The 21918-nt window shown below is 52.9% G+C and overlaps 8 protein-coding genes across 8 annotated transcripts; 3 read left to right on the forward strand and 5 right to left on the reverse strand.

Moving 5' to 3' along the window:
* Window positions 1-1159: 1159 nt before the first annotated feature.
* AYO21_06803 (hypothetical protein) lies at window positions 1160-3223 on the forward strand (the record flags this gene model as incomplete). Its single annotated transcript, XM_022656762.1, has 4 exons — window positions 1160-1396; window positions 1446-2474; window positions 2562-3085; window positions 3157-3223. The coding sequence occupies 4 exons, from the start codon at window positions 1160-1162 to the stop codon at window positions 3221-3223; spliced, it is 1857 nt and encodes a 618-aa protein (XP_022510877.1).
* Window positions 3224-5136: 1913 nt separating this feature from the next.
* Window positions 5137-7648, reverse strand: AYO21_06804 (elongation factor G, mitochondrial; the record flags this gene model as incomplete). The annotated part of the gene is made up of 3 exons (XM_022656763.1): window positions 5137-7218; window positions 7270-7381; window positions 7431-7648. The coding sequence occupies 3 exons, from the start codon at window positions 7646-7648 to the stop codon at window positions 5137-5139; spliced, it is 2412 nt and encodes an 803-aa protein (XP_022510878.1).
* Window positions 7649-7932: 284 nt separating this feature from the next.
* On the reverse strand, window positions 7933-9888 carry AYO21_06805 (hypothetical protein; the record flags this gene model as incomplete). Its single annotated transcript, XM_022656764.1, has 4 exons — window positions 7933-8576; window positions 8627-8850; window positions 8955-9787; window positions 9865-9888. 4 exons carry the CDS (start codon window positions 9886-9888, stop codon window positions 7933-7935), a joined length of 1725 nt encoding a protein of 574 aa, XP_022510879.1.
* A 1101-nt stretch (window positions 9889-10989) lies between these two features.
* On the forward strand, window positions 10990-11700 carry AYO21_06806 (hypothetical protein; the record flags this gene model as incomplete). The annotated part of the gene is made up of 1 exon (XM_022656765.1): window positions 10990-11700. One exon carries the CDS (start codon window positions 10990-10992, stop codon window positions 11698-11700), a length of 711 nt encoding a protein of 236 aa, XP_022510880.1.
* A 190-nt stretch (window positions 11701-11890) lies between these two features.
* On the reverse strand, window positions 11891-14471 carry AYO21_06807 (potassium uptake protein; the record flags this gene model as incomplete). The annotated part of the gene is made up of 2 exons (XM_022656766.1): window positions 11891-14236; window positions 14286-14471. 2 exons carry the CDS (start codon window positions 14469-14471, stop codon window positions 11891-11893), a joined length of 2532 nt encoding a protein of 843 aa, XP_022510881.1.
* Window positions 14472-15610: 1139 nt separating this feature from the next.
* On the reverse strand, window positions 15611-17776 carry AYO21_06808 (hypothetical protein; the record flags this gene model as incomplete). The annotated part of the gene is made up of 2 exons (XM_022656767.1): window positions 15611-16869; window positions 16924-17776. The coding sequence occupies 2 exons, from the start codon at window positions 17774-17776 to the stop codon at window positions 15611-15613; spliced, it is 2112 nt and encodes a 703-aa protein (XP_022510882.1).
* Window positions 17777-18137: 361 nt separating this feature from the next.
* Window positions 18138-18976, forward strand: AYO21_06809 (GTP-binding protein ypt5; the record flags this gene model as incomplete). Its single annotated transcript, XM_022656768.1, has 4 exons — window positions 18138-18210; window positions 18262-18281; window positions 18353-18571; window positions 18629-18976. The coding sequence occupies 4 exons, from the start codon at window positions 18138-18140 to the stop codon at window positions 18974-18976; spliced, it is 660 nt and encodes a 219-aa protein (XP_022510883.1).
* Window positions 18977-19537: 561 nt separating this feature from the next.
* On the reverse strand, window positions 19538-21554 carry AYO21_06810 (hypothetical protein; the record flags this gene model as incomplete). Its single annotated transcript, XM_022656769.1, has 2 exons — window positions 19538-21432; window positions 21509-21554. The coding sequence occupies 2 exons, from the start codon at window positions 21552-21554 to the stop codon at window positions 19538-19540; spliced, it is 1941 nt and encodes a 646-aa protein (XP_022510884.1).
* Between the last annotated feature and the right edge of the window lie 364 nt (window positions 21555-21918).

Consider the following 21918-nt stretch of genomic DNA (forward strand, 5'->3'; position numbering starts at 1 on the left):
GGGACGGAAAGGTCTGAGATATACGTAGGACATGGACGTGGAACGACGTGGTGTTATCTAGTGTCGATTGTGCCATCTTGTTGTCTGTGGATAACAGTGCGTCTTGGAGCATGCGTGGCATGCAGGGTGAAACGAACAGCCCCGAAGTAAATCTGTCCACAGGCAATGGATCCCAACATTCTGAGCACATGTGTTGTGTGAGGACGAGACAAGCGAGAGGAGGGAGCCACTCGGTGGTGGTCGTAGAGGTTTCTCAGCAGAGAAAAGAGGTGAAAGGTAACAGCCGCTGACCATCCACCCACGACAAAAGGGCACCGAAAGACCAGAAATGGGTTCGGGAGCTCGGGTAGAAGAAGTTAAGTGTCGAAAAGGGAAATAGGGGGCAGTTGTTGACGGATAAACAGAGGAGAAAAAGCAAGAAAGAAAAAATTATGCATGTTTTGCATGTGAGAGTGAGGAGTGAGAAGTGAGACAGAGCCACGGAGGCCAATGTCACGCACGGTTCCCGCATCCCAATCCGTATCGGGTCCGCAGAAGCGACTGGCAAACTGCGGACTGTAACTGTGGCTGCGGCTGCGGCCACTTTGCCATCAATAATATCCATGACTTGGTTCTAGCCAGACGCCTCCCCTATTTTTGGCCCTGCCTGCAGAGCACCCACACTTGGTATAATGTGTTTACCCATCCGGCAGTCTTCATTCTCATCATCATGATCGTCTTCTGAGCTTGGTGGTGTCGTCCACGAGAGCATACTATGGTCCACGTCGTACCCCGGCTGCCGCGGCGGTTAGCCATATCCTCTAACCGGATCTTCGCCGTTGCCACAACCAACCCTTGGCTGAGTGATGTGCCATCCATGATTCCGAGATGATCATCCCGAACACAGATCTCGAATCTGATCCCTTCTCCTCTTTTCTTCGTCACCAAGTCCTCTCCAGAGTTCCAGCGATTGGCTGCACCCCGCAAAAGATGTTCCTCGGGCACCTCAGGTCCGCATGCGGGGGAAGCAGAAGGACGTGGCATTCCTGACCAGGTAGACGCATAGATAGGTGATGAGGTGTCTATGAAAAGCCCGTTTCGCTGTTCTGGCCATCGTAGCCATTGCATCTCCCGTTTCGCTCACTGAATCTACTGTACACGACTCTCTTCTCGAGCCACAATGTCCGCCACAAACGGCGTCAACGGCCATGTCAACGGCTCCTCGAGTGCCCTCTGCTCTGTTGATGAATTGGTGTCTCGCAAATATGACTTTGTTGTGGTTGGAGGAGGTACTGCTGGTCTAGTGGTTGCTGCTCGCCTCACCGAGGATCCAAATATTTCAGTCGCGGTCCTGGAAGCTGGAGAGAATCGAATGGACGATAAGGCCGTTTCCACGCCTTCACTCTATCCCACCATGGTGAGTAGGACGTTACATCTCCACGCGAGGCGCCTGACCCCCTCTGTAGATTGGCAGGAAAGAGTACGACTGGTGCATGACGAGCACACCACAACCCAATGCAGGCAACAAGGTCTACTCGATGCCTCGCGGAAAGGTGCTCGGCGGCAGCTCTGCTATCAACTATCTCATGTACGTGAGAGGGTCAAAGAATGATTACGAGGGGTGGAAATCAATGGGCAACCCTGGCTGGGGTTGGGAGGACATGCTTCCTTACTTCAAGAAACACCAAACATTAGACGACTCTGCCCGGCACAGTGATCCACAATTCATGCCTATCGCGGGAGGGGACAAGTACCACGGATCCAGTGGGCCTGTCCATACCAGCTTCAACGACTGGTATATGCCATTGGAGGTGGAATTTGCCGAAGCTGCCTATGCAGTTACCGGGACAAAGAAGACCATTAATGACGCGTGGAGCGGCGACCATCTGGGCTTCTATTCGAGTCTTGGGGCCGTGAACAGATCCGATGATCCTGGAAAGCGATCCTACGCTGCAACCGGATATCTTCGTCCGAATCTGAGACGACCAAACTTGAAAGTCCTGACGGAAGCGCAGGCCACCAAGATTATCTTGGATGGAGACACGGCCAAGGGCGTTGAATTCGTCCACAAGGGTCAGAAATACAGCGTCGACGCAACGCGCGAAGTCATTCTGTCTGCCGGCGTGATTCAAAGTCCTCAATTGCTCGAGCTCTCGGGAATCGGCGATCCCGAAGTTCTCAGGGCGGCTGGTGTCGAGTGCGTCGTTGAGAACAAGGGAGTGGGCGCCAATTTCCAGGACCATGTTCTCGGAGGACTCCTATTCGACCTCAAACCCGGCATTGATTCCATGGATGCTCTACACGGCGAAGAGTTCATGAAAGCACAGCAGGACGTCTATCAGAACAGTCAGAAAGGCCTGTATGCTAGCCCAGGCATGATGATGGGATTCGTGTCGTACGCGTCCCTGGTCACTCCTGACGAGCTCGACGCAACGATTAAAGAAATCAAAGAGAAGTCGCTTGCAAAGACGGACTTTGAGAAAGCTCAAGAAAAGGTAAGTGACTAACCGTCGTCGACAATAGACCACGTCCATAGTACTTCTTCCATTGACTGAACTGACACAACCCCATGCTGATGCTAGGTAATTGTCGATCAACTCCGCGACCCAACCTTTGCCAATCTCCAAACCTTCTGCATCCCATGCCGTCTTGATGTGGCCAAGGGCTCCGATCAGACGCAGTTCTTTGGCAAATCGCCCAACGGCAAACAGCAGCTCTCGTTGCTTATGTGCCTAGAACACCCTCTGTCAAGAGGCACAGTACACATCAAATCGTCGGACCCGCTGGCGCCACCCGAGATCGATCCGGGGTACTTCCGGAATGAGGTTGATGCCAAAATCCTCGCGGCCGGTATGAAGTGGATGGACAAAGTCGCCAGGCATCCCTTGCTGGCGAAATCACTCGCTGAGAGAGAACTGCCGCCCGAGAAGGAGAGTCTCGACAGCGAGGAGAAGAGGATCGAGTATGTCAAGAACCACATCAGCACACAGTACCACTTGATCGGGACGTGCGCGCTCGGCGAGGTTGTGGACACAGACTTGAAGGTCAAAGGGGTCAAGAACCTCAGGGTGGTGGATGCTTCAATCTTCCCTGGCCATGTATCTGGGTAAGTCCTGAATTCTGTCTTTTGGCTGACAGAGAGTGTCCATGGATCAATGCTGATTTTTGACGACACAGGAATATTATGGCCACCACTTATGCCGTGGCTGAGAAGGGCGCGGATCTGATCAAGAAGGATATTTAGCTGCATATGACTTTAGCAAAAATGGGACACTATTGAGAAAGGGAGTTGACAAAATAATGGTTTTCCTTTTTTTCCCTCCCCGGTCTGACTTGAGTTGTTTCGTATGTTTTTGTATGTCTGTCTAGATATACATGTAGAGGTACGCTGAAACTGGCCGGGTAAAAGTCCAGCAATGGCCCAACGTCAACATCGCTCAGAGTGTAGAGTAAAGTAGAGTGTTAAGTACATAAATAGGTAGTTTCAAGCGCAAAAACTTGCCCCTCGTCGTCGCCTTATGTTTAATCGCTCGTTCTCTTTGCTCACCCTTGCTCACCTTCTGCTTGCTGAGTGCTTCCGATTCTTGAGCGCTCCCTGGAGGGAAAAAGAAAAAAAAAAAGTGATCGACGCCTACAAGATTCGAACTTGTGCCTCCGAAGAGAACACCTCAACAACTTAAGAGTAGCAGGGTGTCTATGTATGGATTAGTAAGACTGCAGGTAAATGTATGGATGTAGTTGCACTCACCGCCTTAACCGCTCGGCCAAAGCGTCGCCAATTACTGGGATGAATTGGAAATGTATGTGTTAACTCCAATATATATACTGAGTAGACTAGAAAAACCGAGGTTCTGCCGTCTCGGCCACACTTGCCGGCTAATAGGCCGAATGCATCAAGAGAACCTTATGTTCTAGCCTGACAGCCTCGTCTCCTGACTGCCCTGTGTACCACACCTGATTGACCTGCCCTGCCTCACCCTCTCGTTTCGTGAGGGCAAGGTAGGGCATTTGGAAGAAGCTGTTCGTGACACTAGAGCCATTATCGAAGTCTCTAAAAGGTATGGAAGCATTCGAGGGCTCATTACGAACAGTAACCACAATACCACTTCATTGTTCTAGTCAGAGGATCATGGGAGTCGGTGAATCTCTCCGTCGGAATAGATGATACTGCTGGCGGCCAAATCTATCTCTTGATCAAGGAAAAAGAGGAGTCACGCGTCTCGTGGGATTTGGGCGTCGTTTCGAGAGGGATAGAATGGCCCCATGATGATCAGCTGGGTATGTACTGGGGGGCCGGCGGATTTGGGGAGAGGGCAAATCAGTCGGACTCATTGCTTTGGTTCGAAAGCAAAACGCAGCCTGTTACCTGAACTCTTCTGATAACATTTGTCCCTAACCCAACTAAATGAAGCATGCAAGATAACCCAATCCTTAACAGTCCTACAACATCTAACCCTCTAGGATCAAAATGTGTATGGCAATTGTGTTTTTCGTTCTCGAGTAATCTAGTTACACAAGTAAGTAAGTAGGGAGGTTGGTAATTGGTATGTAATAACACATGTATGCCCCGTGGCTCTCGAAAAATACCTAGTACCCGGTACCCGGTACCTGGTAACTAGTGTAGGTATCATGATGATAATGACATTATACATCGCCCGAATATTTTTTCCCCCCCAACTCCTACTTTTTGATGGTAACAGCAAACATGTCTGGCCAAACCCCTGGACAATAATCGTTGCAGATGCTGGGATTTCATACACCGACCAGGACTTGGTATTCGTGTCGAGATGAGGCGGGTGATGCGTGACTTGTGCACCCGCGGCCAGGTATCCATCAAGATGATCCGCGCGGTGACCTGTGTACTGCGACATTTTGGCTTTGGCAGGGTCGACGCACAATTGTCACTCGTTGCACTCCCAGTGGTTGGCAGGATGCTCTGGGCTTGGGAACTCCAAACGCCGTGCTCTGGTCGCTGGGCGGTGATGGTCTTCTCTCGCCCGGGATATTCGTTTGCACGGGCCGGCAAAAGCTGAACTCGGCCTGATTCCATACGGTCCACGTGGAGAGAAAGGTCAAGGTCGAGGGTCTGCGAACCTGCTTCGAGCGGTAATGCTGGCTGCAACGCCTGAACGAACCTCGTGCGCTGTTGGTCGTTGTTCATTTCTTGTTCCTCTCCGCCTGGGCCTTGAGGAACTCGGACTGGAGCTCCTTTTGCAGCTGCATCGGCGCACGCTCGTAGTGGCTGAACTCCATGCTGAACTCGCCCTTGCCCTGCGTCGCCGCGCGGAGGTTGCCGCTGAACCCAAACATGCCGTTAAGACTGGTGTCGGCCCAGACGGTGAATTCGTCCACGCCGACCTCGGTGTCGTTGATCACCGCATTCCGCTTCTGCAACAGCCCGACCACGTTGCCCTGAAACTCGGTCGGGGCCGTCACGACCGTCTTCATCATAGGCTCCAGCACCACTGGGTCGGCGTCCATGAATGCCTTGCGGAAGGCCTGCTGCGTTGCGTTTTTAAAGGCCATTTCGCTCGAATCGGTCATGTGGGTCGCACCGTCGTTGATGACCATGGTCGCGCCGAGCACTTTGTGGCCGACCAGAGGACCCTTTTCGCAAGACAGGTGGAAACCCTTTTCACAAGCGAACAAGAATTTCTCCGAGATGGCGCCACCAATAATGTGTTCTTCAAAGTGGTTGCCCTCGAGGTTACCCTTGGGCTCCATATAACCTGCAACACGTGCGTAATCACCTGCTCCGCCAGTCTGTTTCTTGAGCAAATGGTTGAAGTCGACGCGTTTGGTGATGGTCTCTCGGTAAGCAACCCGCGGGGGGCCGGTCTCGCACTCGACCTTGTATTCTCGGCGCATGCGCTCGACGTAGACCTCTAAGTGAAGTTCGCCCATGCCCGAGATGATCGTCTGCTCGCTTTCGGTGTCAAAGTGAACTCTAAAGGTCGGATCCTCGCGCTGGAACCGCGCGATGGCTTTGGAGAAGTTGGGCAAGTCTTTGTTGTTCTTTGGCTTGATGCTGAGGGAAATGACGGGTTCGGGCACGAACATGCTGGTCATGGTGTACCCCAATTGTCCGTCCGTGAACGTGTCACCCGATGCACATTCGATTCCAAACACCGCACAGATCTCTCCGGCGCCGATCTCGTTGACTTCTTCCATCTCGTTGGAGTGCATGCGGACGATACGGGGAATCTTGACCCGCTTGTCGGTCCGAGCATTGAACACGTTGAGGCCTTTTCGCAATTTGCCCTGATACACGCGGATATACGTGAGCTGCCCAAAGTTTGATTCTTCCAACTTGAATGCAAGACCGACAAAAGGCAACGAGTTATAAGGGACAAGCTTGACGGGGGCCTCCTTCTGTCTTCGGTCGAGAGCGGTGTTGGACACCTCGGAGGGGTTGGGAAGATAATCGCAGACACCGTCGAGCATCGGTTGGATAAATTTGTCGGCGAGGGCAGATCCCATAAAGACGGGAGTGAATTTGAGCGAGATGGTGGCCCTCCGGATGGCGGCCTTTAGCTGCTCGGTCGTAGGCTCCTGTTCATCCAGAAACAAGTTGGCAATCTCGTCATCGACGTCGGCAAGTGTTTCGATCAGCTGTGCCCTCTTCTCTTTGGCGAGCTGTTGGACCTCGGCCGGGATTTCATCCTTGGTGACAATGATCTCGCCACGTTCACCCTCAGCATAGTTTGTCTTCATGGTGATCAAGTCAACGACGCCGCGGAACTCGTCTTCGGCACCAATGGGCACCTGAACAGCCGCAGCGGCGATTTTGAGCTTCTTGTTGATCTGGTCGACGGCTTTCCACGGGTTTGCGCCCATTCTGTCCATTTTGTTGATGAAGCTGATTCGGGGCACGTTGTACCTCCGCATCTGCCGATCCACTGTGATGGTCTGACTTTGGACGCCGGACACCGCACACAGAATCATGACGGCACCATCCAGCACCCGCAGTGCACGCTCCACCTCGATGGTAAAGTCAATGTGTCCGGGCGTGTCAATCAAGTTGATGTGGTATTTTTCTTCCTTGCCGTTCTCCTTTTTGACCCAGTCACAGAAAGTGGCTGCGGATTGAATGGTGATGCCCTTTTCTCTCTCGAGTTCCATCGAGTCCATTTTCGCGCCAACGGCGTCTTTGCCGCGAACTTCGTGGATGGACTTGATCCGGCCCGTGTAGAATAGGACACGTTCCGTCGCCGTCGTTTTGCCAGAGTCAATATGTGCCTGTCGACGTCAACCAACTTGTACCTAAGCAAACCGAGGCCCGTGACTGACCGCAATACCAATGTTCCGCACTCTTGATAACCGGTGCGCTTCCTCGGGCGATAGGTTGTGAATAATGGTTTCTTGAGAGAGGGCGTCGGGGTCATCCTGGGCTTCTTCCAGCCTGTCACGTATTAGACGAGGGACAGGGGAAAGCAGTGAGAAGTGCTTACATTGCAGCTGCGGCGCCGGCGGCACCTCGCCGTTGCTGCCACCGTCGATCCAGCGGCCATTGTTTCGACTGCGACCGCAGGCTCGCGGACAAGGTCGGGAGAACTGCAGTGGAAGCACAGCGTCGGCCAAGCCAGTGTCGTGCGAGACTTGAGTTGTGCGAGCGTGTCAAATTGCCGAGAAGCCTCGAGGACCCTCCGATAGCACGCGAGGCACTCATCTTGACAGTTCGTTGATGCTGAGGCCACGAATGCTGGAACGCAGATCCTCGAACATTCAATGCTCGGATCGGTTGACGGGGAACTTTTTTTCTTGAAGCTCAACCCTGCGTCGCCAAGACAGACCCCGGTCGTCCACATCAGCCAATCATGTTGGTCTTTATTGAGCGAGTATCCCAAGGTTGAGAACCATGTTCGTTTCGACGCCCACGAGATAGGAAGAACATAACAATTGCTGTTGCGGTAAAGTTACGCTAGATTTCCTCTCATAACATGTTCCAACTGTTCATTCTTCAACCTGGCCTTCTGGGAAATACACAACATCACCAAACTGTCCGGGGTAGGAAAAATGGATTTGCGAAGAATCATGTCCAAAATCTTGGGGGTCACCAACCGCAGCATGAAACAAATCACCTGCAAGCAACGGTTCAAACAATGCATCGATACTCTGTTGATCAAGGCGACTTTCTTGAACCTGTGAAGTGCGCGGAGCGTATCCAACATCGACGTGCGAACCTGGAAGATTTCGGGGCAAGGTATGTAGAGCCGCGTCCACGCCAGCAGCAATATCGCTCGGAGATGCTTGATGTACGCTTCTCTCGATTGTCTCTAGAGAGGTACTGGCCAGCAGAGATGGTGCTTCGACGACATTCATCGATGGATCTAGATTTTGGGCACTGCTGCGGGTCCGTAATACCTCGGAGATGGGAGCTGGACGGCATAAGCGAGGCATGCATCTGTTAGCAATGTGTTGGAGATATCTCTGGCCTGCCTCCTGTTGAACTTCTCGAAGTAGTCGCTCTTGGCCGCCAGGGGTCAAATGTGTCAGAAGACCTGTTCGCTCCTGGACAGCTGGTATCAGTTGTCCTAAAGCTCTCTCTGAGAACAGAAGAAATTGGCGGAGATGCTCTGCCGCAGGTCCTTCGTAATCTGTTGAGATAATAAGCGACGGTCGTAAAGCTGCTTTCATTGTCACTTACATGGACTGACCGGACGATCCTTAGCAGCACCGGGGAAGAAAGTGTCATAAATCTTGTGCCAGTATGCAATCCTGTCCGTGCGCGGGGAGTTTTTGCGATCGAGCCCGAGCTCCTCGGCCAAGTCCTTACTGATCTTCTCCACAAAGAGCGGTGGTTCAAGGACGGGGCACATCGGGGTTTCGCGCAAATGGGCTGCGACCATGGCCTGCGAAGAGAAATCGCGCCTACAGCATCGACAGCAGTAATATCGAGGGGCATAATGATTTCGTTGAAGGTGTTGCCTAGCAGGAGTTAGCCGACTTCACGGATGCGACTTTAGAGACCTTACTTTAGACGTGCAATATTCATAAAGCTGGAAGTAGCACAGCAATGATATGCTTCGTCTGCCGATTCTGGCCCAAACAACACGTTGTCATACTTGTTGAAGGGGCACGCAAGTGGTCGGATATCATGCTCGTCTGCACATGTGGCATCTACTCGCTTGCGTTTTGCGCCTCTCTCCCCGTCTTCGTCGTCCAATTCGTCTTCGGAAGTATCTTGCCTTTTCTTTCCACTCGCTCGACTATTCCGAGATGATGACTTGTGTCCAAGGACATCTTTTGTGTGGTTTGGCCCGTCCCTGGGCTGCTGAGCAGACTCGGAAGGTGCTGTCACCAACTTCAGGAATGTCCAAAGCAAGGTATAGCACGACAGAGAAACGACCAGGTTCACGTCTCGCTCTCGGCCATCCTCGGTCCAGCCAGAGCTTGATGTTTCTGAGGTAGAAGAGTTGAGCGTCCTGCTAAGGCTTGGGGAGGCGAGACCCGCGACCTGTAACTCAGACTGTGACTGGGGCGATGGGTGCCTCGCACGACCGATGACTGGGAAATGCAAGGCTCTCGGTGCCATCGTAGTGATGTTGACATGTCGCGAGTCGGTCGTGGCAGACACAAGTGCATTGCTGAACTCAGGTGTGAAAGGATCTGATTCCTCCGCAAGTCCGACTGAGATTACTTGAACAGGGGTTTGTCTCTCCTGAACCTGGGATGCATTGCCGGGATTGTCGGTTGATTTATCTTCAGGCGGGGCTTGATCATGGGCTCCAGATCGTGTGTTGTTGACTTTACGGCCGGCCAAATAGACGGAGGGTCTAGCGAGACTTCCTGCCGTATCGGCAGCGGCCTTTCTGCAATTTCCAAGTGCCCCCTCTTCCTTTCGATGGCGTGAATAGGCTTCGGGTCCCGCAAATAACTGCTTACATCCACGGCAACGAACATATTCATGCTTCTCCAAAAGATGGATTCTGAGCAAAGAAATGTGTTTGAAAAGTCTACCGCAGTGTTCACAAGGATAGTCGTTGCTGGGTTGAGGCTCTTCATTTTCCCGTAAGTCAACCAGAGGCCAGCTTACGTCTTGGTCATCGCTTTCTTGCCCTGGCCCTTTTGATACTGGTCGCAGAAATCCCCCTACCAGCATGTCATGCTCAGATCTTCTTCTAGGGAAGCGGTCAAGAGCAAGTATAGTTCGAGTGTCAGCCATGGCATTTGTTCTGGGCGGAAGTTCCTAATCTGCAGGGGGGTTGCAGAACAGGTGTGAAGGTGTTAATCCCGTATACTACTTCTCTGACACGGTGGACCACTGAGGTTCTTCAAAAAAAAAAAAGCGTCTGGGTGTTGACGTCGATACAAGAATCAGGGCGCCATCTTGGAGAGGAGTGTGTCACTCAGGATGTCTCCGCAAGTGTCGTCTGGGAGAACTCAGATCGACAGACGCGGGAACAAGAAGAGTGAGGTGAGGTTTGGTGTCGACGTTGAGTCCCGCACTAGCGCCAGGGGAGGGTGTGCCTCTCATAAAAAAGGTGGTGGAGAGTGTGTGTTGTGCTCGAGTTCACAGCTGTGAATTGACTGATACATGTAATTGCTCGGCGTCGGTACAAGCAGGCATGTCGAGGCCCAACCACGGAGAAACTTTGATCCGAGACTACAGACTTTGCTTATTCGTCTGGCAGAGACTCGGTTCAATCTGGAATGGCTTGCCACGACCAACTCTTCTCCTCTCCGTGTCCATGCACATGTTCCGCGTCTCTCGCTCAGGTGTGTGAACGTTGCCTCTCCCATCGGCAACCAATCAACTAACATAAACCACTAACATACGCATGGTGTTGGTTCATTGGCCAATACTGCAGGCAGCCTGACAGCCTAATGCCTCCATATGGCCGACTCCTCGGCGAACTCGGCTCTATCGCTGATAGTCGCCATTACAACGGGCGATACAAATGGCTATATAAATGAACTGACTGTCGTCGTCTTCGAGAATGAAGAGCGAGATTAGAGTCTAACAAAGATTTGTTTTCGACTTAATCCACGAACCAGGATCTCTTCATCATGTCCCTCTACCAACGCGCTCAGAACATCGACGCTGTCGCAGAATCCTCCCTTCTCCCACAACCCAATACGGCTCTCTCCCAAGCTCTTTCTTATGCTCTTGAGAACTCCGCCGCCAACAGTCTTCCACCCATAACCATCTCCCCTTTACAAGGCCAATACCTGGCGATCCAAGCACAGCTGATCAACGCGAAGAACATCCTAGAAGTCGGCACGCTGGGAGGTTATTCGACACTCTGGTTCTTGAGTGCCGGCGCCCACGTCACTTCTCTCGAGATAAACCCTCATCACCGTGATGTGGCGATCCAAAACCTCAGACATGCGGGCTACGAAGAGGAGAAGGATTTTGAAATCATCCTCGGACCCGCGTTGGACAGCCTCCCCAAACTTCTTGTACAACAACAGAACGGCAAAAGGGCCAAGTTCGACTTGATCTTCATTGACGCCGACTGGGCCGAGCAATACGATTATTTCCAACACGCCGTGCGGCTTGCGCGCCCAAATGCCTGCATTTACATCGACAACGTCGTTCGTGAGATACTCGAGGGAACCGATAGTGAAGATCTGGAAGCTGGGCGGAAGGAGAGTCTGCCGGTCAAGGTAGGGAAAGACGACAGAGTAAAGGCCACACTAGTTAGTGTGGTCAGTAGCCACAAGGGACGCGAAAGCGAGACGTTTGATGGGTTTCTCTTGGCCATTGTCAAGGGTTAGGGAATCAGAAGCACTGGGATTGTTAGAGGTGCCTTTCTGCTGAAGACAAGAATTGAGCGAGTTGGTGACGCACCTGACCAAGTCGACATGCTTCAAAGATCAACGGCATTGTCCAATTCAAACTCTGGCCCATTTATCTTGACATCTTTGGCACCAAATTTCTCGGAAGTACTCTCACTCTACCACATGGTCATACCTCCTTCACGAAGCCCACCTCGACAACCTTCTCCACCGGCACGTTCAAGGCCTGGACTTTTGTTCGCGTATTCTCACGAAGCCACAAAAATATTTCCAATATGCCTCTGCGCATGATATACTTTGGAGAAAGTTTCCCCTCCTTCTTCACGCGCATTTGTTCTTTGCCCACGATGTAGACCACCTGGCTTTCGTACGCTCGTTGCAGTTCGGAGAGTCTATGAGTGAGCTCGAGATTTTCCAAGGAAGGGCGTCCGGACCCTGGTGTGGATGAAGCGATTTCGGCATAAGAGATGACAGGATCTCTTTCTTTTGCACCTTCAATGATCAAATCTGCGTCTCCTGCTGAGATGATGTCCACATATTCGCGGATGAGATAATTTCGGATCTGCTCGTACAGCATGCCTCCCAAATCATTTGACACGATTTCGTCGTTGTATCCATGCCGAATGATGACGCGATATGTATCAGGCATGATTCGCTTGCTGTCTCCATCTTCGTCCCCGATATAGCACCGCGACACCGCGTATCTCTCGTCGGGCGGCACAGTGGGAATCTGCAAGGGTCGCAAGTGGAACAAGACAATGACATCGTTCGCAGCATGGAATTTCTGCAAAAAGTGGATGAACACTGTCGGTGTACTGGAGGGTAGACCTGACTTGTCAAAGAAAATCCCCATGCCTTCAATACGCCTGACCTCTTGACCGCCAAACGCCGGCGAAAGCTTCAGCCTTCGAGTATAGATATTGCTGCTATCCGTGACAGGAGTCGCGATGGCCTGGATTAGATGACTTGGTGGGAAGCGATCTGATGCTTCAGCGCGCCATTGCTGTTCCTTGCCGTAGCGCCAGAGGAGGAAGGTGGACGAAAGAGCAACTGCCAGGACCAGAGTGAACCATGCGCCTTCCGGTACCTTTGTCACGGCCGAGGAGAGGAAGGTGCCATCAAAGAGAGCGAAGATGAGCCAAACGGGTAGCACAATAACAGCTGGGACACGCCAGACAATCAAGGCTACTACGGCGACCATACAGGTTGTCAGCATGGTCACCAAGATCTGTGGAGCGAGGATGATCAGTTCAACCGCTCTTGGAAGATGATGAATGACAATGCAGAGTCGACCACGTACCACGCAGACACCATAGGCATGACCCAATTTCGTAGTATTGGTATAGACTCCGGTCACGACGACGGCACCAATCATCAGAAGCCAGTTCGCAATGGGAATGTAGACTTGGCCGTAGAAGATCTTCGATGTATGCACGACCTTTATTTGTGGAAAGTAGCTTAGTTTCATGATTTGGGTGAGTAGCTGAAAGACTGCTGTGATGATTGCTTGACTCGCAACGACAGCTGCCAAAATCGCGACGATCAGCGACGGCCAGAAACATCCCGGTGGAACTGTATTGTAGAACGGATTCGACCATGCAGACGGGTCGTCAGAAATATATGCTGCTTGGCCGATGTAACCGAGCAATAGACAAGGGAAGGCGAACGTGAGCCAGGAGAGCTGGATGGCGCGTTGAGTAAATGCCCCCAGGTCGGCGAAGAGGGCTTCACAACCAGTAAATGCTAGAAGAATACCTCCCAGGCTTTTCCAACCATCCGCCTTATTCCGGACCAAGTAGGCTCCAGCGAAGTAAGGTGAAAACGCTTTGACCACCGACGAGTCATGTCGAGCTAGATTGTATATGCCGAATGTAGCGTTGAGGAGGAGCCAGACAATAACAATCGGGGCAAACGTGTTGGCCAATTTCGTCACACCAAAAGGTTGAACCAAGAAAAGGACGATAAGAATAGCGCATGACGATCCGATGACTATACTCTGTGATATAGTAGGGTGGACCACCTCTATACCTTGGATAGCACCGAGCACCGATTGTGCAGGTGTAAGGACGCCGTCAGACATGACGAGAGCGACGCCAAACACTCCAAAGACTTTTAGTAGCCATTGTGTCGTCTGTGACCGTTCCATAAGACCTCGAGCCTTTTGCGCTGGTCTTCCTAGATCACTAGCAGTATAGCGTTCTATTTTGACCAACTGCTCTTCGCGAGGATCACGTCTGACAATATTTGCGTACCTCGACAGGAGGGAGAAGAGGGCGAATGTTCCTCCCTCGCCTTCGTCGTCCGCAGAAAGAACAATCAGGCAGTATTTGATGCTCACCATGATAGTGAGTGACCAGATGATCAAAGACAAAGCTCCAAGAAGGTCATCATAAGAAGGGTCGTGCGTAAAAGTCGACGAGTAGACATAGAGAGGACTTGTGCCGATATCGCCGTAGATGACCCCGGTGGACTGGTATGCCAGCCATAGCAGCTTGATGCCTGTGAAGGTCTGCCTCTGATCAGTGTCGTTGTGCAGCGGCGGAGACAGACAGCCTGCCATTTACCTGTTTCCTCTTGAGGTCCCGGTCCTGGATTTTGAAGGACTCTGTATCGTCCTCACTTCTCATATGTCTTCTCGAGTTCTGAGCACGAATGCTTCCAACCCCCGCCACTTCTCTGCTTCTTAAAGTGTAGAAGTGTGATGCTACAGGTTGGATAGCATCACCAGATTGAGCGCTAGGGCGGGCCATTCGGTCAAGGCTTTGTCAAGTCGCACAGCCTCAGTGGGAAATCTCGAGACTTGTCAATTTCGCCGAGACCTCAGTCACATCAACAGACTCTCAAAGGACGCTGGAAGAAGGACAGGAGCCGAGGGAAGAAGACGCCCAGCTTGTGGGATGCCGGCATGAAATACATCTTGTGGGCGGGAGCAACATAGGCGCGTGATAAGCCCGTTTCTGCTGGAGCGTCGAGACGTGCGTGGACAGCGCACGACTCTTGGGAGGCAGAAGTGACCGGGAGACATGTGGGATCGTATGCTGCATGGATCTGCATCGCCACAATGCCATGAGCCCGCATACCCCACCGCCCAGACGAAACCAAGCGCATTATTGCAGAGGCAGACAGAGGGTGAGAGAGTCTGATTCTGCGCCTGATCTGGTAACGGGAGGGAATACAAATGACAAAGGAAATTTGTCAGAAGCTTTAGAGCGCAGGGAAGGAACTCCTGGAAATACATAGACAACCACTGCTCGCTCGGTACAGCATCTCAGGTGCTTTTCTTCCACGAATCAATGGAGAGACGATGGATGAGATAACGAGCAGTTGCAACTAGCTGCATTCCATCTTCGAGGCATGAACAACGACAACCGAGCGAGAAGCGTACATAGGATGCATGGTGCACCCAAAAATGCCTCATGTAAGAAAAAAGACGATGCGATGAGGTTCGAGGTACGCAGTTTACGAGGCGGGCAGGCCATGAAGTGGAGGCAACAAGGTAGAGAAGCCGCACGCTTGAGGCCCTCTAGTGTCGGCACATGGTGCACGGACCAGTAGAAGATGGTCTCACCCGTTCAGCTGCTGTTCCGTCCATCCGGCATGTGAAGTTGTGGCATGGGGTTTCCTGTCGGTCCTGTTGGACCAGTTCAAGTTGTCACTTCCACAAACATACCCATCAGTAAGTAGCCAGGGTGGGTAGACAGACATAGGGCTCGTAGAAGGAGCATGTCTTGCGCTTTTCGGGTACTTCTCCTGGGGACTTGTCGAGATTGACGTGATATATGGCATATTCGAACCAGGCCTCTCCAGTATTCCCTTTGTAACCACTCGGGCCACCAAAGAGGTCGATTGAAACGCAAAAACAAATTGCCGCAGCCGTGGGTTCCCTCTATTACTCTATTCTCTTCTTGCCCTCTTCCATATATCCCATATTTGCCGCGCTCGCGTTCCTCAGTCTTCTATCCTTGCCGCCTGCCGAGGCGATGATCGGTCCAACGATCTTGTCCTTGTGGGCTCGTGATAAAGCCTCTGAATACCCTTCACTCGCGAATGATGGTGTGTTGAGCTTCGGCCAATTCACATAGAGCAGTCCATGTGCATAGATGAACTGGAACGCCCACCCTGCCACAACCAGACACAAAATAACAAAGATACGCAGCGGCCAGATTGCTGCATCTGGAGGTCGGCGAGTAAGAAGAGACACGAAAACGATAAACAATGACGCTGCCAACACATAGGGCACAGCTTGAATGATGAGTGGTCTTCGGTCGGCAAACATCAAAGAAGATCCAACACCATAGGTGGACGGCAGATAGGTTCCCAAGAAGAGGTCGAAGCTGTCCTGTCGAGGGCCATCAAGAAAGTTGTTGCGGATATAGCGCGTGGCTGAGTTGTTGAAATCCTGCACAGCCCCAGCTCTCGTGCGTTTTCCGGTGCGAGTAAAGTCCGTCTTCAGTGCACCGGTTCCCGAATATGAATTCGACACCACGTCGGCGTTGTCAGCCCATACATTGCGGAATAGGAACTCGAAGGCTCTGTCGTCTTGTGCCCTCTCGCCGGGTTGCAGGATGCCGGCATCTTGGAACTGCTGAGTCAAGGCCCATCTGCCCAACATGCTTTGAACCACATTTGTCCGATCTAGGCAGTCCATACAATTGGTGCGCACCACTGCGGTCTGCCGACATCGAACTTCGAGTGCTCCAGATGGATCTCCGGGCATTTCGACGCCCCGGAAATACTGTCCTTTCCTCAAACCATCCAGTAACTCGTCCAGCAAGAGTTCAGCACGGTGCCATTTGTACCCTTTGGTCTCGCTGTGGAAATCAAAGTAGATGTAGTGCAGTTTGTCCATCCTCTGACGGCTGGTCTGCGGCTCAATATCTCGGAACTTTTCATCCGTTCGCGGATCGGCTTCGACGGACTCATCTGGAGAGCTGACGAGGATGCGGACCATCTGTTCATAAGCCTTCTTCACCCGTTCCTCCCTGCCGCGCTGATTGACCAGGTTGACCAGGTAGTTCTCGCCATATATTCTGATCTGCTCGTCAAAGTGCTTCCGCGCAGCATCGACTGCAGACTCGACCCCTCGAATTTGCAGCTTCGGTGTGTAGCGGAGATCATTGATTTCAGCCCAGAAGACAGGGACACTGCCTATTCATGACAATGTTAATATTGGAAACGACTAAAAAGAATGGCTCTGCTTACCGCGCGTCTGGACGTATGACATGACTTGGGTTTCCGCGGTCTGCCCTCCGGCAATTCCGTTCTGCATACGTTGTCCACCGGAGTAGCCCACGGGGCCCGACGCATCGTTGAGCAAAGCAATCTGCTCCGTCTCGTTGAAGTTTGCTACATGCCCGTCCTCATCAACGCCCCGAGAGAAGTATCTTGTCCCACCGCGAAATCTAGATCTTCTAGTGATAAGGGCGAAAGTGAATGGAGTGTTCTTGATCTTGGCCGGTGTGATACGCAACATGCCATGCATGACCGGGAGAATATATGGATCGGCCCCAGGTTGTTGTTGTCCTCGCAACCCTCCCAGTCTGAAGTCGATGAGGTCTGTCTGAACGAATCTGTTCCAAAAGAAGCGATCATCTGCTCTCTTCCACATCGGCTGCGAGAGATCCGACTCGGACTGGCGCTGGAAGCTGGACGTGATATCAATCGAGTAGGAAAAGTACATGGGACTCGAGCTAAGCAACGCCTTAAGGTAGGAGAGGTAGGTATCTTCATCGGGGTCTCGGACGGGTCGTTCCCGCAAAGGGAGAAATTCTGTAGCGACCACCTTATAGACCATATGGCCACGCAGTCTGCCCATGGGTTGTGCTTTGGTGATGATAATGATATATTTGTCCAGCTTCAGTTTGATGATGCCCAAAATCCCAGCGACACTCGTCACTCGTTTTGCCCCCAGGAGAGATCCATCGTTCAGTCGAATGTCCCCCGACGGCCTCTCCACCACCAGGGTGGGCGCAGAGGAGTTGGAAGGGGAGGTGAATGCATAGTGGCTGGTGGAAGCGTGGACATTGATGTCTCGAAAGGGCAGCAAGTTAGCCATTGCGAAAAGGCTCGAGGGAGGTCGCGAAAAGGCCTTGTGGGATCCTTGTTATCGTATCATGATTCGACAGTAGGATAAGAGTTGAGAGATCGAGAAATCGTGAAAGAGGGAGAGGCTGCGTAACCGTTGCCCGCGCTGTTTGTGGCGGTGATTTGGCTGCCTTCCGTCATCTTCTTGGCCCAGAATCTCTCAGGATCTCCCCAACTGTCCCGAACTTTCGAACTGCAAGGTAACGACACCACCAGCCAGACAATCATCAAACGTACCAAATTCTTCTTCAATCCTTACCCTAGTCCGAGGCCGACCTTTTGAGGCCTGTTGTACACGCGACCGCTAGGCAAATATCAACCACAGCCCGATCATGGCCGCTCGAGCTCCCGCAGGCCGACCAGGCGCAGGCGGCAGATTCGCCCAATTCAAGCTCGTCCTTCTCGGTATGTTGAGGACAGCCCTGCACTCGCGAGCGACTAATTAATGCCATACAGGTGAATCGGCAGTAGGAAAGGTACTTTGCCAACCAACTCCGGCGTTTCCCTTGCGAACCATTTCCATCCTAACAGATCCTCCTTTCCGCAGAGCTCGTTAGTCCTCCGGTTCGTCAAAGACCAGTTCGACGACTACCGCGAATCCACCATCGGCGCCGCATTCCTCACGCAGACGATATCTTTAGACGAGAACACGACGGTCAAATTCGAGATATGGGATACCGCCGGCCAAGAGCGATACAAATCCCTGGCGCCGATGTACTACAGGAATGCAAACTGCGCCGTGGTCGTTTACGATATTACCCAGGCTGTACATGCTCCCTGCTGTCCTCGAAACGATTGAACGCCTACTAATCGTGCTTGACAGTCATCTCTAGATAAGGCCAAGTCATGGGTCAAGGAACTCCAGAGACAGGCCAACGAAAACATCATCATCGCCCTTGCTGGGAACAAACTCGACATCGTTGACGAGTACCCTGATAAGCGGGCCATTCAGACCGCCGACGCCGAAGCATATGCCAAAGAAGCCGGCCTGCTCTTTTTTGAAACATCCGCAAAGACGTCCACAAACGTCAAGGAGTTATTCACCGCCATCGCAAAGAAACTGCCCCTTGACCAGGCGGGGCCCAGGAATCTGAGGGCGACTCCCCGACCAGGTGTGGATTTGAGGCCGGAATCGACTGGGACGCAGGGCGCTGGGAATTGCCAGTGTTGATTGCCCAAGCAGCCGCCAAGTGGCCGTTCTCTTGAGATTATTTTGTGTCCGTCTTCCAAAGGTTTTAATCTAGCAGGCGCAAGACAGGAAAGTATCGCGTGGGGGCCCAATTTAGGGCGCGGATGCTGGATGGAGAGGAATCTGGATTTTGCAAATGCTAGCCTAGTCGAGACCAACCATCTCACAGCACATTCGACACTGGGGGTTTTTGCTACCGACAGGTCAGATTCCAACAGGACTAATTCGATGAGGCTGTGTGGACAAAGGCGTCCCGTGAGAAACCCTTTCCCCCGACTCGAAGACCATCCGCCGACTTCCATCATCGCGATATACTTTGCCAGGCAGTGCCCACAGGCGTTTCTGGGAACACAGGTTGTCGGTGATCAAGGGGTGTGTGTGGCGTTTTGCTTTTATCAAGCACAGTGCTCTAATGGCCTAGAGATACAGTTTTGTTTCGAGACCCTTTGTCCAGCCCGCGCAACTCCATCCTTTTCCATTACTTTTTCGCGTGTGTGTCCCCTGTCGTGCCCATGGATACAGCCATTCTCATCCTTCATCCTTTTACACAGATCCGCCGCTCCTGTTCCCAGCCTTGTCCCCGACCAGGCCGGCCATCTCCAACAGGGCCCTCGCGCCGTCCTTGTCCCCTCCAAAGTTGACCCCCCTGCGGCGCGCGGCTTCGGCCTCCTCCCACGCGAGCCGTTTCCTCTGCTTGGCCACCTCGTCGTCTTCCCCCGCGTTGTCCGAGAGCGAGCCCGTGCGGGCCAGCGGGAAGGAGATCCCCCACACCTCGAGCGTGTCGAGGTCAAACTCGGCCCTTTTGGGCTGCGTGGTTTCGGGATGGTGTTTCTGCGCCGTCTCCAGGCCCGGGTCCGTCATGAACGCCCCGGCCCCGCCGTCCCCGTCGTGCTGGAACGTGCACGTCGACATGTCGCTGTCGATCAGGACGCTGACCGGTCCCAAGATCGGCGGCAGGGGCGGGCCCGTCCGAGACTGCTGTGGCGGGATGACGCAGCCTAGCGCGATGCCCGTTTTCGCGTTGAAATATGAAAAGGGGATGCTGCGGTTGTACTGGTTCGCGAGGAAGACGCAGTGCCGCGGCAGGAGCTGGAAGAGGCAGGACGCCCTGGACGGGCTGTCACTAGAGGTGGAGGAGGATGACGGGGGTGCTGGCTTCTCGCGCCACGGTTCGGGGAGGTATGCCCCGATGATGATGGGGTTGTTTGTGTCGGGGAGCGTGCCGGATATCAGGACCAGCGTCGAAGACTGCCACGAGTGGACTTGGCGGGAGAAGGAGGACAGGGACGTGCCGTGGGACGAGGTCGCATAGAGCTGGTTGAAGCGGGCGTTGGAGGCGAAGATGTTCTTGAGGGAGGAGCTCGACGAGACAGACGTGGATACTTGGAGGGACATGGACAACTGGGCGAGGAGGGTGTCGGTGAAGATGGTGCTGAAGGTGGTGTCTTCGGGAGATTTGTAGATGGGTGATGACGGTATGGCCTCGACCGTGTCAACGGCTGCTGGCGCAGGGTCACGGTGTTTGTTGAGGTTGAAGTTCTTGCTGAACAGAAAATGCTCGAACAGGGCATTGAGAGGCTCGAATAGATCGGGCAACGTCGTGGTGACGGTCTTGACGAAGTTGGAGTACCGGATTCCTCTGCTCTGAGGCTCGGGGTCGAAGGCCGCCACGATGGCATCCGCTGACGTGTTTAAGGCCTGCAGACGCTCTGCGTCCAGGCGTTCGCCGTAGGTGGCCAGTGTGGTCAAGGGTGTGACGCCGGCAACGAGCAGCAAGAAAGTGATGAGTTTCTTGAGGTTCTCCACAGGAATCATCGCGTGGTTGATCTTGCGGTTGGTCTTCTGGTCATGCTTGAACACTTCGATGGCGTCGAGCGAGTCGAGCGCAGCCAGCGCAAGGTCGTCATCGTCTTCCTCCTCATCGTCATTCACGGGCTCGTCAATGGCGAACCCGCCGACGTGGGAGCTCACACCCCTCTCGACTTCGCGCTCCCTCAACATGTCCTCGGGAAGCTGCTCTATCACAATCTCGTCCATATCCGGCCTCTCCTTCGGCGAGGTCACGCTGTGGCGCCGGTCGAAAACGGCCAGGCTGCGAAACAACAGTTTGATCTTGTCCTGGTCGCCTCGTCTCAGGACCTTCTTGTACCTACCCGTCATGATGGTGATGACCTTCAGCATGGCCTCTCTGGTCAATATGCACGGCGCTAGACTGGGGAATGGAAATGCCCCAAGATATGTACACATGTGATACAACACGGGCCCAGCCTTGAGAGGCTCCGGCAGGGCGAGGAAGCCGCATAACGTGTCTTCCTTCCAGTACTCGACGTCTTCCTGGTGATCTGCCAAGGTCTTGAAGTTGTCCTTGTAGTGCGCTATCTCCAGATGGGTGTAGCATTTGGAGGCAAAGCGGAGGGCCAACTCATGGCTCAATTGCTCTGGACGAAGTGAGTCTACAACTGACAGAACCCGGAGAAAAGGGTCGTTGTCGCTGGTTAGATTGGTTTCACTCACCGACTGGGATCTCTCTCGGCGGTGGCGAGGAATGTGATTGACCCATTATTGTGACTTGCTATTGTCTCGATCTATATCGTCATTGGGAGAAGCGATATAGAAACCCTCGATAAAAGTCATCACTGAGCGTCTTGAGATAACGGGTGTGTCAGGCCGTATCTGCCCAGGCACCACCAGGACCGCCGCCAGGTTGCATGGCCTATTATTACATACGTTGCTTGACAAACAAAGTCTCTTCATTAGGGAACCATAATGCTCCGCCATACACCAGCTTACGGGGCTCCAGGACGGACATTGACGCAAAATGCTTGTTTCGGCTCCCGCCAGAGAATATTTCCACTTCGGGTCGGTCGCAGGAACCGCTGACGCTCGTTCACGCCTGTTCTAGGATGAGGAGATGGATCCTCAAG

The sequence above is a fragment of the Fonsecaea monophora genome (assembly GCF_001642475.1).
Source record: "Fonsecaea monophora strain CBS 269.37 chromosome Unknown Scaff49, whole genome shotgun sequence".
Classification (NCBI taxonomy): Eukaryota; Fungi; Ascomycota; class Eurotiomycetes; order Chaetothyriales; family Herpotrichiellaceae; genus Fonsecaea; species Fonsecaea monophora.